Here is a 15,406-nt window from a genome sequence, read left to right as displayed (position 1 = left end):
TAATAACTCTTAAATTGGAAAGATCTCAATTCCCTAATAAGAAGATACAGACTGGCAGACTGGATCAAACAATGAAACAGAACAGTGCATAAACACATTTAGTTAAATAAAAATGTATACACTAAAAAGTCAAAGTATGGAAAATAATACTGTACGCAATGAAAGCCCTCAAAAAACAGGAATAAACTATCCTATTTTCAGACAAAATGGTCTTCCAGCCCAAACTAATCAGAAAAGACAAAGTCACTAGATACAGATGAAGGAAACAATTCAAATGGAAGAGGTAACAACTATAAAACTGTATGCACTGAACACCAGCACACCCAGCTTAATAAAACGAACACTACTGAACATAAAAAAAAATCAAATAAACATAACAATTACAGTGGGAGATCTCAACAGCCCACTTTGACAAACAACCAAAAAAAATAGTTGAGTCATACCTTAAAACAAATGGACTTAATAAAGAGCTACAGTGTCATACCCAGTATTGTTCTCAGCATCATGCAGAACTTTCTCCAAAAAAGAACACATACAAACTAGCCCATAAAGCATGTAAATAAATATAAAACAATAAAAAATGTCCCATGCATATTATCAATAGCAAAAGAAACCACAGAAATTATGCAAACACAAGATTAACCAACACACATAAGCTTAACTACTGCACGGTTTCTCTTATATGAGAAACAAACATATAAACTAAAGAGCAAAATAATAGATAATAAACAGAAAAATAGATCTTTTGCAAATGAGAAGGAGATCTGAAGATAGACGTTGGGATAGAAGCGGTGGGGAAAGAAAAATAAAAAGAATTAAGATACATTAACATATACCAACTCACTCTAATGAGTATAAAAATTACTGCAAACATGTACTAAAATAAAAATTAGAAGAATATGATATTCTGATTGCAAAAACTACATTTGCAGAGGCCTTATCATTTACTTAATATACATGTTCGAAGAACTGTCGATATTTTGACAAACTCTATTAGCAAAACAAACAAAAAAAGGTTAAAAAATTAAAGATAAATGTCAACTTTTTTTTATGCCACAAAAATTATGACATCAGAAGTCTTAACATTTACTGTGATTTTCCTTCTGCAGTGGTTTCTACATAAACTTCTTTCAATGGATGTTTTAAACCATAAGCTAAACTACAACCTAGAAAGCAAGATAGCTTCTTTTAATGTTAAACCACTAGGACTAAAAAAATTAAAATCACTGTGGCTGAGCTCCTGTGTATAAATGTAAGCTGATCATTACAAGTCACTGGCAATTAGCCTTTTAAGTGCTTAATTTTGACTGTAAATTGTTCTGTGCTTCACTTTGACAGCTTGCTTTTTCATACAGTCACATTTTAAAAAATCAAATGTGTATGAATTAGGATTAGGTGCTCTGAATTTCAGCAAATATAATCAGAATCTTTAGGTTAATTCAGTGTAACCTTTGATTGAAACTAATTCAAATGGCCTTAATCTTATTTAACAAAGTAGCAAACCATTATTAAAAACACAGTTCTAAAGATGAAATAATGTCAAAGGTATAATTTCTCCAACATTAAAATGACTAAATTAAAGCAAACTGAAAAGTAAGCAATATAAAAGGTCTTGAATGTCACAAACAAAAGAATATCATAATTAAAAAAAACTGGTAAAGTTACTATACATGAGCAGCATTGTAATTATCTAAAACCTAATTACTAAAACTCTACTTTTTGGTATAACCCTAATTACTGTGACATTTCTTCAGAGCTCAGTGCAACAAAAGACTTTTGTGAACTGTTTTGTCCTCCAGCCTTGAAGGGAAGGATTTGTTGCATATTTTTCTCTTTTATCCAATTCTGATAATAGTAAAATATTTTTCCTACAATGAACTTTCTCCTCTGATTACATAAAACAATCAGGAATTCCAGACGTTAAGGATACTGGGTTTATGATCTGAGACAAAATAACTACTATATAAAGCTTTGTACTTTTTTTGGCTCACAATTAACTGAAAGTGTCTCTTTCCCACACCCTATGAAGTGTAAGTGATTCTGGCACTGCTCAGCTTGTAGGCCAGTGGCACTGATTTCTGCCAAAGAATGACATCTACTCTAGAAGTATGGATGTGAAGATATTAAAGAAAAGGAAAAACATCCTGGTCAATCTACTCAGGAAGAGAAGAAGCAAGGTACACAAGGTGGGAGTGAAGAGCAATAAAGTGATTTTTGGAAAACTGATTTTAAGGTGATGTAAGATGATTTTCGGTTGTGGGTTCAGAGTGAGATTCTTTAGTCTAGGGAAAAGAAAAGCTGGGCAGCCACGGCAAAAACTATCATCAACTCCCTAGGATAGAAGTTATGGTTTTTGTTTTTCATTTTAATTTACAAATTTTAAGAACTACACTAGCATTAAAAAAAAAAAAAAGTATCAAGAGAAAAACACTCCATTTAAGAATGCCATTGACCATGCTAGGTGAATTGTTCTCCAGGAAGAAGAGAGAGAATCTCAAAGGCCAATTTAGACTGCTATTTAACATATCAAGGTTTGAATGTTGACATTTCTCATCACACATCAATCTTCTAAAATGAAATACTATACTGGGAATAGGAGGGATGAAGAAAAATTTTTAATAAACATGATAAATGATAATAAAAAATACATGTTCCTTATTAACTTTGCCTTTACACAAAATTTGCTGAAATTATCACAGCATGTAAGCACATTAAATTTTTCTTATTAGAAGTGTTTTTGTTCTCACTGATTTCTAATACATACTTATAAACTGGCCATGTAAAATATGCTAGATATAAGACACATGTTATTCTGAGATAGCATCTTAATTCTGAGATGAATATGAAGTCAAATACTTTCATATTAATAACTCAAACACAAAAAAATTATTTCTAACAGAAAAGAGTCATGCAAAATTAAGGAAACCAAGGAGAAATGAAGATACACGGAAGTTATCTTTTGTTAGAGGAAGTGATTCCAAAGGATCCTAGTCATACAACTGGAAGATTTTTATCAGCATTATCTATGCTTTCTCTATGTGCCAAGACTATCCATTTTAGTAACTATTCAGATCATAATATTGGTTATCATTTACCACATAGAGATACAAATATATGTATAAAATTATTAAATAAAATATTGTTACACTGTCAGAAAGAACTATGTTGGACTGATGACCATGCTCTGTATGCATCTGATCAGTTGAATGAGTGTTATGTGAATAGGAGAAAGGAGTTCTAAGCAGAGATGGTAAGCACAAAGACTTCAGAGTCTCAAGGGTAGAACTTTCCTGATATGTTCAAAGAATAAGCGTCTATACAATCCAAAGAAGTACTGTGACTAAACACCACGGAGAAGGTAAGAACATAATTTTAACATTTCAAATATCTTAAATGCTTTTTGATTCTACTGATTTGCATAATGTATCTTTCTTTGTAACTCTAGGCAAGATTTTGGATTTTATATTTTGAAAGGGGCCTCACTTCTGAATGTGACGTTCCACTGAAAAATTGTCATGTTGAGATTACGTATTATTCTGTAAATCATGCCATTTAGTTCTGTGTTCAAAATTTTAAAACAAATTATTTCAATATAAGAACATAAGACACAAATTAAACATGTCACTAATTTTAAAAAGTATAACTGAAATAAAAATTAAACATGTATACTGAGTTGGCCTAAAATATACCAGGAAAACATAACCCTGACAAAACAATATTGAAAAACAAAACCTGGGGGCTGGGGATTTAGCTCAGCACAAGCATAAGCACCTGCCTTGCAAGCAGGCCATCATGAGTTCGATTGCCGGTACCGATAAAAATGAAAAAGACAAAAACAAAACAAAACCTGATTGCTAAATTTCAGAAATAAAGCGTTACAGTTTGTATCTAAATGTCCTCCAAGGCCTCGTACATGCATAGGCAGGCTTTAGAAAGGTGACTGCATCTCGAGGGCTCTGTAATGAATGTAATGTCAGGAGGCAGGGTCTGGTCGGAACAGGTAGGTCACTGGATGACTCAGTAGGGCATACTTCCCTGCCTGTATCACCCATCCACTCTGCAGCCCACCGTGAGGTGGACAGCTTTCCTCCATGCCAGCTCTTTTGCCATCTCATTTTACGTTTAAGCCTGCCAAACATGGACTGAAACTACCAAAATGTAAGCCTCTCTACTCCTCGAGGTGTTCAGGAATGAGAGAGATGGCATTAGTATATATTCTGTAGATATTAAATATTAGAACTTTATACTTTTAAACAACTTCAAGTTTTTAAACAAAACTTAAATGAACATACTTTATGAAAGGCTGATATAACACACTTTCTTCAAGAAGAAAGTGATAAGCTGAACAGCCCTGTAATTATTAGAAGAATTGAAATTGTACTTAAAAATCATTCCTACAATGAAAACTCCTGACTCAAATGTCTTCACTGGTGAATTTTAGCAAATATTAAGGAATCAAATAATGGTGATTTAATTTAACTGTTCCAAAAATTAAAGAAACATTCCTAACTTACTATACATGATCAGAATTATCATGACAGAAAAACTAGACAAAGATAGCTTTTATAATAATATATCCAAATATTTCTTTCAAGAAATCAATCTGATTTTAAAAACATCTATAAGAATGCATGTTTTCTATTATTTTTTCTTGATAAACAATTCCAATCTTATCCTTATTTGGATTTTAGTGAACATCAGGAAAACAGTATAATGTATTTTATTAGCTTCTTCAATCTATTCTCTTCCTAGAACATCAAGTCTTTTCTCTCCTGATTTTTTAAATTTCACTTATACATACTTCTTTTTGTTTTAGTCTAAAGAAATACTTCTATTTTATCTTATAGATCATTACTTTGGTCTTCTGTCTATATTCACTATATTATACTGCATTTGTTGTTAAATTCAACTTGACAACCATCTAAGAATTGAATTTTATTCTTTTTTTTACACAGCCAGATCATATATGACTGATATAGCACATAACTCTTCCAGTACACTTTCTTCTAGGATCACTTTTTGTTAAATCTTGGACATTTCAATAGTTTAAAGATAGGAAAGTAGGAAATAACTGTCCTTAGTCCTTATTATCTTAAATCATAAATCTGATCCTTTTATATAAGAAATTTAATAAATATTCACTATGGATATTGTAAGAACTTATTATGTGTTGCAGACAAGTCTTGCATCCAGATGCATCCAATGAAGTATGCTAGGAATACTTAACCTATTACTATTACAAATAGTAAAATAACAAGAATCATGGGCCAAGAATCACAAAGAAAACAGTTGACTGTTTAGTAATTATACTGAAGTCTCAGCTTCCTTTTCTATAATAGTTGTCTCATGACCTGAAACATCAACTCTGTCAAAAATTCTCTAATAATTGCAATTACTTCTATGTCAAATAATGGTTAAGTAATTCAAATCTTGGGGGGGGGCACTAAAAACACTTTCCAAAGCAAAAATGGATAATAAGATAATGCCTAAATTCCAGTCCCACCAAAAAAGCTGGGAACCCAGAAACAAGCAAAACACTGGAGAAAATTTTGTCCTGAGAACACTTCCATTAAAGATCCAAGACAGTCATGTTTCCAGAAAGATAAAATCTAGGGCCTGGGGACCAGGAATATAGCTCAGCAGAACAAGAGCCTGTCTGGCAAGCAGGAGGTTGTAAGTTCAGGGTACAAAAAAAAAAAAAAAATACTAAGGCCAGCCAAGGATGGGGCCCTTTGGGGATTTCTCCCCCTAATAAGGGAGAACCAAGGCCAGGGATTTAGCTCAGCGGCATAAGCAGGAGGTCATGAGTTCAATCCCCGGTACCAAATAAATAAATAAATAAGAACTAAAAGTAAAACTATCTACCACTTCATTAGTTGCAACAGTTGTTTATCGCCAAAGAGACCAGAAAAATCTCATCTCAAACACAGGCTGATTAAAGTGGTACCCCTAAGTACCTGACAAAGGCAAAAATAAGTCTGGAGAAAAATCATCACCATTGGCCTCTAATGATTCAATAATAGCATCACTGAAACAGTGGTTATTAACAGTTATCAAATATAGATATAATTTTTCTAAATAAACATAATGTTTTCATACCAGTAACTAAGCCATCAGAATTTTTTTCAATTCCCTTTTCTGTTTGTATAAATGTACGGGCCAATTGGAAAATAAATATAGAACATATCACAGCTTAATTCAACTTTTTGCAGTGGGCCAGTCTTCAAACACATTTCGACACATTCATAACAGGGCTGTAGCTTGTATGTTTCACATGTAATATTCTGAAATAAGCAAAACAGAAAATCCATCCATTCTACAATAAGGTGGAACAGAACTTACACATGTAACTCAGTATTTTACCTTCCTTATACTCCAAGTTCATTTCTTAAAATGTATTTTCTCAAGAGATTTTAAGCACTTTCTTAAAATTTTTACTATTTAATTTTGAACTTTATTCTCCAATTTTTATCATAATATGGATTAAAAATAGTTCATTTAACATCCAGATACCAATATCCTACTCTACCCTCATACCTATGGTATCAGGGAGGTCCAGGAGTTCATTGTGCTGCAGGTCCAGGTTGGTAATCTGTGTGCAGTTCCCAATCTCCTTTGGGAGGTGTTCAAGTTGATTGTGAGCTACATCCAGCGTAATGAGGTTACATAAGTCACCTGCAATTGGCCAACAGAATCATTTAATAGGCATTATTAAAGAACAACACAGTTTTGCTTAGTACCAGGGATTACACTTGCAACCTCCTGCTGCTTGCCCAGCAGGCAAACACAGTATTTTTAAGTAACCAAAGTCAATTTCATAATTTCTAAACAAAACTGGAAACACAATCTTACTACTTAGTTTTTATTTGAAAATAATAAAGTAGTGAACATGTATTTATACAAAAAACATTTTTCTTTATCATAATTACACTTTCTTGAAAAATTAAAAGCCAAACACAAAAATCTCAAAGTGTTGTAAGAGTATCTGATAAAATCAAAATATTATATGTGTAATATATGTAAATGATTATCAATCTGTTTTATGGTTTTGGTTTTTGGTGTGTTTTGTTTGTTTGTTGTTTTTTGGTCCTGGAAGATTGAACCCAGGGCCTTGGACACGTTAATTAAGCATGAAGATAAACTCTTCACTGAGCCACACCCCCACACCTCCTATGTTACATATTCTTAAGTAGCTAATTCAACCATAAATGTTGACATATTCCAAAGTTTAAAAAGACATAATTTCCCTACCCAAATTTAAACACAGCTTGAGTTCAATTTGAAGGACATTTTCTACCTTAAAATATGTAAGAATATACATACTTACAAATAGGCATATATTTTCATGTTATCTGAATAGATTTATAAATAACACCTGCTTCTGAATTTAATAGGACTTAAGAAGGAAAGTCCTCCCTAAGAAGGAAAAAAATATATCTTTTTCCGGCCCATTCTGCATTTAACAATTTAGATTTTTCTTAGTGTTACTCAATCTTACAACACTTTTTCACTTATAGCAATGTATTGACCTACTCAGGACTTTTGTTTTTTAAAAAAGGCACTGGCTAGAGATACTGACAAAGACAAACTGAACAGAACTCTGAAAACTGAGTATGTATAAAGTATTAAGCTACATCATAAAAACACAAGCAACAATATAGAAAACAGGCCAACTGAGTCTCATAAAAATTAAATTTGTGTGCATTAAAAGATACCATCAAGAAAGTGAAATGGCAACCCACAGTACTGAAGGAACTATCTGCAAATTATCAGACAACAGATTAGCATTTAGCATATATAGAGAGAACTACAACAAAAGACTCACACACAAAGAAGCCAATAATGAAATGCAGGATACATTTCAAATCAATACTAACAAGGCGATTTATAATACTAAATCTTTATATTAGAAAAAAAGAAGGTACTAAAAATGAGTATAAAATCAAAAATATTGGAAACGAGATGGCTCAATTTTAATAAAAGATGATTATTTGGAAAAAAGTTAAGAATACAGATTGACTCTCTAAAAAAAGATTGAAAAGAGAAAGGGAAGACACTTACTACCTATTAACACATATTACACCAGATATTAGTGATGAAACAGAACTACAGAGCCTAAGCAATTTTATATATAATTATAAATGATAAATTTCACAAAATTTCTTCCAAAAAGAGAACATTTCCAAACTCATACATCTCGCATTACTTTGATATAAAAAACAAATAGAAAAAACTACAGACCAATGTCTCTCCTGAAAAAAAAATAACCCAAAACTTAGACCCCAAAACTCTCAGTAAAATATTAGAAAACTGAATACAATAACTTGAGAATTATATACCATGACTAAGTGGGACTAATTGCAATATGTATGCTAGTTCAATATCTGAAGATCAATCTGTGTAGTTTACTATATTAACAGTCTAAGTACAAAACTTCTGGTTTATAGTCTGATGTAAAAAATTTTAAAGTTACTTGCTCTTTACCTCAAAACAAGAAAAACAATCAACACACTGAGCATCAGTAACTCTTACTTACATCCTTGAGACTTGAGTACAAAGGGCAAATCCCTGTGCTCAAAACTGTAGGACAATGCAAATACAGAGATTTAGAGTTTACTAAGAATAGCTGGAAGACTACTGCACTTACAGGGTAATGAACTAGTTGCTGGAAACTGAGCTTGGAATATGTAAGAGATAAAAACAGAATATGGGGATCCTCCTGAGAATGGGGCTCCTCTATCCTGGCTTTAACCCCAGGTCTACAAGTGAAGACAAAAGAAAAATTCTCTCTTCCATGCAAATAAAGCTGCAGAAAATCAAAAACAAATTTTTTAAAGAAGTTAGAGGGACAAAATACCTTAAGAATTATATTAGATCTCTCTCCAGAAATCATGCACACAAAAATACAGCAGAGTAGAACATTTAAGGGGTTGAAAAGGCAAAAACAAAATCAACCTAAAAGTATGTTTCCAATGAAATTATCCTTCAAAAGTAGTGCAGAAATACTTCCCTGACCAATAGAAATTTATTAGAGAACTTGACATCACCAATAGCTATATCTTGCAAATAACGTTAAAAGTTCTTCTAAAACAAAACAGTATTTATATACAAGTGTGAATCTCTATAATAAAGGATAGATTAAATCTTTCATTTTTTTAATCTAACAGATTGACAGTTTCTTCAAAGTATTAATGGCAATAAAACACTACTGATAGTGAAGTGAAATGACAGCCACATTGTCAGACACAAGACAATAAATGGGAATAATTTGTTGTGAGGTACCCACACTACTCATAGAGTGATATGTATAGTGTCAGTTGAAAGTGAACTTACATTAATAAATGCATACTATACTACAAACTCCAGGGCAAACACACACCCCCAAATTAACACACGCATTACTGATACTGAAAGGAGAATAAAAATAATAAAATGTTCAATTAAAACCATGCAGGAAAAAAGTGGAAAACATAAAAAGAAACAAAGGAACAAGTTTAAATAGTAGAAAATAGCTGTAAATACAATCAAATCAATTTAAAAAATGAATTTGCATTTAAATGTGAATGTTCTAAATGTACCACATAAAAGACAGACTGTCAGAGTAGACCAAAAAACCCCACTGGTTCAGCAGGGCCTGGTAGCGCATGTCCTTAATCCCAGCATCCCAGCATTCAGGAGACTGAGGCAGGAGGACCACTTTGAATTCAAGACCAACCTGGGCTACAAAGTGAGCTCAAGGCCAGCCTGACCTGCATAGTGAGACCCTGTCTCAAGAAGCCACCCCCCCCCGCAAAAACTCACTCCTATTTTATATATAAACAAACTAAAAGAAAGTAATGCAGACAGAAATGCAATGCTAATTCTAACCAAAATAAAGCTAGAATGAAAATAATTTCAGACAAAGCAGACTTAAAAGCAGGGAAAATTATCAATGATATAGAAAGCATTACCCTAATAATAAACGGAAGTTTTCCTAGACATAATCCTTAAGCACTTGTACTTTTTTGTACATTTTATGTAAATGACCCCCAAAACCTCATGGTAGGGGTTTTGAAAGGCACTGTATAATGGGTGTGAGACACTCGCTGGATTAGTCCATTGATAGGTTTACAGTTGGGTGTAAGTAAGGAGATAAAGCCTGGTGGGAAGAAGTGAGCAATGCAGGTTTGGAGAGGTATACATCCCTCCTCACCCCTTGAATTCTCTGTCCTTTCTGCCTGCCAGGCCACAAACTATTGCTCCTCAAGCATGCCCTGCCCGTTGCTTCAGAGCCAACTATGGGATGAAATCTCCACAAATTGTGAAAATAAACCTCTCCTCCTTTACTAGTGGCTGTCAGGTACTTTGTCCCAGCAGCAATGAGGTAACTAACACATGCCTCCTTTATGTCTATGAAAATGTCAGTGCAAAGCACCATATTAATTAAAACGAAGAAACTAAAGAAATTAACTTTGGATTTTAATAATAAAGGTGTCATCACCTTTTCTAACAATATTTGAAGTTGTCTCAGGTTTCACTAAAGAAATTTCCATGATAGGAAAGTTCATAAATTCAGTGTGTAGGGGCTAAGTAATTAAATAAAGCAAATTGAATGGAAAATACAGCTAATTTTAGAACATAAGAACAACTGTAATTCAATTCAATTAAACAATTACCGTGCTATTTTATAGAGCATCTCAAAATGTGACATTTTTTACAGTAACTCTTTATTAGAGGAGGCTGTTCTATGCATAAGCAGCATCTCTGGCCTTCACCCATTACATCCCAATAACCATCTCTCCAACAAGTTCTTAAAACCCAAACTGCCTCTGGACAGGGCCAATTTGTCCTGTTTAAACACTGCCAAAATTGTCATCAGTTGAAAATCACTACTGTGTTAAAATAAAAGTTCACTATTTTCCAATTCTCCTATTTTTTTAAAAAGAAGCTAGAAATCTAGATTTCTATATAAGATCTAATCCTTAATTGCTAAAAACTGATTCACAGATTAAAATCTGCATTAACAAACACTTTGGGGTTTGTTTTGTTTGGCTTGGTTTTGTTTCTTTGTTTGTATTCATGACACAAGTCTGATACCTCTGCAAAAAGAACAGATTAATTATCAGTATCCTTTTTGGTACAGGGCCTCATGCTGGCCAGGCTGGCACTGTGCCTGCTGACCTGTATCCTTGGCCCTATTCAATTTTAAATTCAAAGAGAAAAACAAAAGAGATTCAGCAGATAAGCATTAGTAGTCTCTTACATCTTACATGTAAGTTTTCTGCACTACAAATAGAAGTTTCCCATCTGTGAATCAGATGTATCTGCTTAATGAAAATAAATGTGTCATGCATATAAATCAGCCATTAATACACATATTTATGGCTCATATTTCATGCCTACTATTTAATATTTTGATTTTAAATTTAGTTTCCCATCTAGACTTGCCTAAAGAGAATAAAACTTCATTCATTCTTTGTTTCTGTAAGTGCTGACTAGTAAGTATCTATCATATTCTAGATTCTGTTCTAGGTGCTAGGGGGTGGCAATAACTGGCCTTCTTGGAACTTGTGTTTAACAAGGAAAAAATAAATGTAACATAATCAATTTTAAGAAATATTAAAAGCTATGAAAGAAAATAAAGTTGGATAAGAAAATGAAATGGGGAAAGAGACTAGAGGTGTTAATAGTAATAGATAGAATAGTAAGGGGAGAAAATAACCCAGGAGAATTATTATTTGAAAAAAGACCTTAATATCAGGAAGGAAAAGGCAGTGGGAAGAACTCAGGGGAAAGGCATACCAGACTGAGGGAATAGCAACTGAAAATACTCTAAAGTAGGCAAGTGGTAGAAGATGAAGTGGCCAAGAGTCATTTCCTGTTATTAACAACTTGCTTTAACATGGTACATTTGGGTTTTTTTGTTTGCTTTTTTTTTTTTTTTTGGTACCAGAGACTGAACTCATGACTTCACACTTGCCAGGCAGGTACTTGTGCTGCTGAACTAAATCAGCATGGTACATTTGTTACAGGTGAGCCAACATTAATAACTGTTATTAACTAAAGATAATCATTTACATTAGCATTCTGTTATCCAATTCTATGCTTCATCTATACATCATTACAGTATCACCATACAGAACAGTTTCACCATTCTAAAAATCTCCTATGGTTTACCTAATTGATTCCATTCTTCCCTGACTCCACAAGACATCCTGTAACTGTTGGCCTTTACTTTCCTTTTTTCCATGAAATTATGCAACTGGAATTATATAGCATGCATAGCAGATTGGCTTTTCACACCCCACGGTTTCTTTTTTTTCCTGTGGGATGACCTTTTACCACTTATATACTATTGCATGATTGGACCAGTTCCTTTACTCCTGGAAGAAGGAAAACGTGGTAGGCAAACTTCCAAGACAGCTCACGATGATATCGCTACCTCATAAATAATTGCAAGTGCTTAGTGAAGCTTGGGACTGCAATCTCACTAGTAGTTTATCAATTCCTCAGTTAGTTATACCCTTTGATGAAGCAAGATGCCACGGACAGAAAGGGAATTCTGACAACAACACGCAAGCCCTAGATAAGGATCTTGTCCTTAGCCTTCAGACACCACCCCAGCTTTGGTTAACACCTTGACTAACAGACCCCGTGAGACACCTTGAATCGAAAGGTTTAGTTAAAGCTGTGCCTGACTCCTGAACCAAAGAAAGTGACTGTTAAATTACAAGAGCTACACTTTGGAGTAATTTACTATAAAACAGATAACTAATGCAGGAATCACATGACAATTGTTTTTTTTTATTACTCCAGTCTCCTTGTGGAAAGTAAAACACAAGAGTTCTATTGGTCTAAGAAGTCAGCAAACACAGTTCAGAGTTATGTGTGTCTGGACTTCAAGGTTGAAAATCATGGAAACGAGCAAACTACAAAAAGTGAAGTCTGAAAAATCTGTAATATTCATACTCCTCAAATTCTTTTCTGACTCCATATATGTGTGTGTGTGTGAGAGAGAGAGAGAGAGAGAGAGAGAGAGAGAGAGAAAGAGAAAGACTGGAGGAACCTAAGGGGGAAACAGCAGCTCCAAGGCTCAAAGAGCAGCAGAGATTCTGACAGCTGCCAACCATGTTATATGAGAGTCTGGAACCTCAGTCCTGCCAAGTCAGAGGTGTCAGAAAGCAAAATATCTACAGAGGTAAAGGTCACATTTCAAGATTAAGGAATTTGTGCTAGGCTTAAGGTCATACCACCCTAAGCACAGCTAAACCCCAGTCTCTACATGGTTAAGATGTCTCAATAATAACTCCACTGCGTGGCAAAATAAAACCTTCTAATACTGTTCAGAGGATAAGGCAATCCTCTAAACATCATACATTTATACCATTCAGTCAAGAATCACTAGACGACTTCCAATTCTGGCCAAGATAAAACCAGAAAATAAAATTATATTAAGAAATGGTTTGGAGCAAGTAGACAAAAGCTAGATATGAATGTGCCCTCTGATACTGTGGGGAAACTATATAAGCCTTATGATTGCCCCAGGTTACTGGCTAGAGACAGGTTCCATATCATAAAAAAGCAGGGAAGGAATGCTGAACAAAGGCCAGTAGCTACACTGAGGTGTAGCAAAAGATCTGAGTATAGGATGACCAAGGTAGCTAAAGCTGCTTGGACAGAATGTGAAACAACAAAGGAGGGGGAAGAGAGAGGAAAAGAGAGAGGGAGGGAAGGAAGGTGGGAGGAAGTGGGGGGGACAGAGAGGAAAAGAGGTGGGGAGAGATCTATACAGCCTGCAGAAAGTCTGCTCAAATTCTGATCTGCATAAATGTGAAAAATAAATATGAAAAGTCAGGCAAAAAGCCAGTAAAAAGCAACCCAAACAATTCCCAGGAGTCACACAGGCCTGACAAATAGTTTGAATTCCTGCCAACTGGAATAGACCTCATAACATACTATTTACTGAGCAGAGTTCTCAGAATATCATCTTAGTTCACTTAGTGAAGGTAAATTAGACCTAGATAATACTACCAGGGTAACCATAATAATGAAGCTTAAAATCAAGTGAGAGAAGAATCAAACTGATTCCACAGTCACTTAAGTATACACCAGCACAAAATCTAGCACTATTTAAAGGAATACAACAAAACCTAAGACTCAACAATGTGAAAATTATAATGCTGACATCTAATAAGAAATTACCAGGTGTACAAAGAAATACAAATATATGAACCTCAACTAGGATAAAAGTTATTCCTTAGCAAAGAAAAAACAAGAGATGATGAAATTAGAAGACAAGGACATTGAAAAGGCTAATGAGGAAAAAGATCCACATTATGAGGATCAGCAACAAATTGGAGACAACATATTATATCCTATAGACATTAAAGGAATACTCAAAAATTTTATGCATTTAAGCTAATAAATTCAACGAAATACACAAAATAGACGAGTGCTTCAACAGATTCAAGCTACCACATTTCCACTGAGAAAAATTAGAAAATTTGAGTACTTCTGTATCTATTAAACTGAGTTAATAATTTAAAAGTTGAGACCACAAAGAAAACCCTAGTGTTTGGTTGCATAACAAATTCTAAATTTTTAAGAAGGAAGTATTACTAACTTTATAAACTTTTACAGACTATAAGAGGCCCAGCTCATTCTACAATTTAAAGCCAGCATTACCCTGATACCAACAATTCAAAAAAGAAAAAAAATTACAGGTCCATATTCATGATGAATATATACAAAAAATTCTGAAAACAAATTTACTAAATTAAATCAGAAAACACATATATATTACGGTCCTGTTAAAATGTGCCTATTGAGCACTCAAAAATTGGTAAACGACTAATTTAGGCTTGTTTGATAGGCTGAGAACGCAATACTACTGTCTCAAATCAGTTAATGACTGAAATACATTCTAAGAAATTCAGTTTGTGCGGCAATTTCTTTACTGTACAAACATCACAGAATATACTTGCACAAAGACAGCTAAAATGCTACTAGTCACAATCTTAAGGGACTGCCATCATACATGTCCATTACTGAAACAACGAACACTGTTATGATGTACTGAACTCACATTAAAGATGCCTATATTTCAAGAAAAACTTCTGTTCTTAGAGGGACATTTTTTGGCATTCAGTTTGGCTCACTTTTAGGAAATCACATCAAGCCTTACTAAACCACATTTGTAAAATTACATAATTCACAAAACTGGAAATACCTGAACTACAAGTTTGACCAGGCTTATGTTACAGTTTGTATCACCACATTACTTAATGTGTTAAGGTAAAATTCGTCCTTTTACTACAAAGACTTCAGTCTTTACAAGTGCACTGTAAAGCACTTGCAGTGCTTCTGCAACTAAGGAGATAACAGTTATTCCTTTGAATGGTACCATCATTCTGTCTTTAGGGCAATA

At 33.8% G+C, this 15,406-nt stretch overlaps 1 protein-coding gene across 3 annotated transcripts in view; it reads right to left on the bottom strand.

Annotated features, from left to right (window-relative positions):
• The window catches only part of Shoc2 (SHOC2 leucine rich repeat scaffold protein), a 67,005-nt gene that overhangs the window by 17,920 nt on the left and 33,679 nt on the right, over positions 1-15,406 (bottom strand). For all 3 annotated transcript variants that reach the window (XM_063244697.1, XM_063244696.1, XM_063244698.1), the window contains one exon: positions 6,538-6,675. In XM_063244697.1, the coding sequence (XP_063100767.1) occupies positions 6,538-6,675 (138 nt within the window). The remainder of the gene's footprint in view (positions 1-6,537; positions 6,676-15,406) is intronic.

The sequence above is a fragment of the Cavia porcellus genome, unplaced genomic scaffold (assembly GCF_034190915.1).
Source record: "Cavia porcellus strain 051 isolate PalLab524CR breed Dunkin Hartley unplaced genomic scaffold, mCavPor4.1 scaffold_2, whole genome shotgun sequence".
Classification (NCBI taxonomy): domain Eukaryota; kingdom Metazoa; phylum Chordata; class Mammalia; order Rodentia; family Caviidae; genus Cavia; species Cavia porcellus.
Note: the sequence above shows the minus strand (reverse complement) of the source record. Positions and strands in the feature narration are given on the sequence as shown.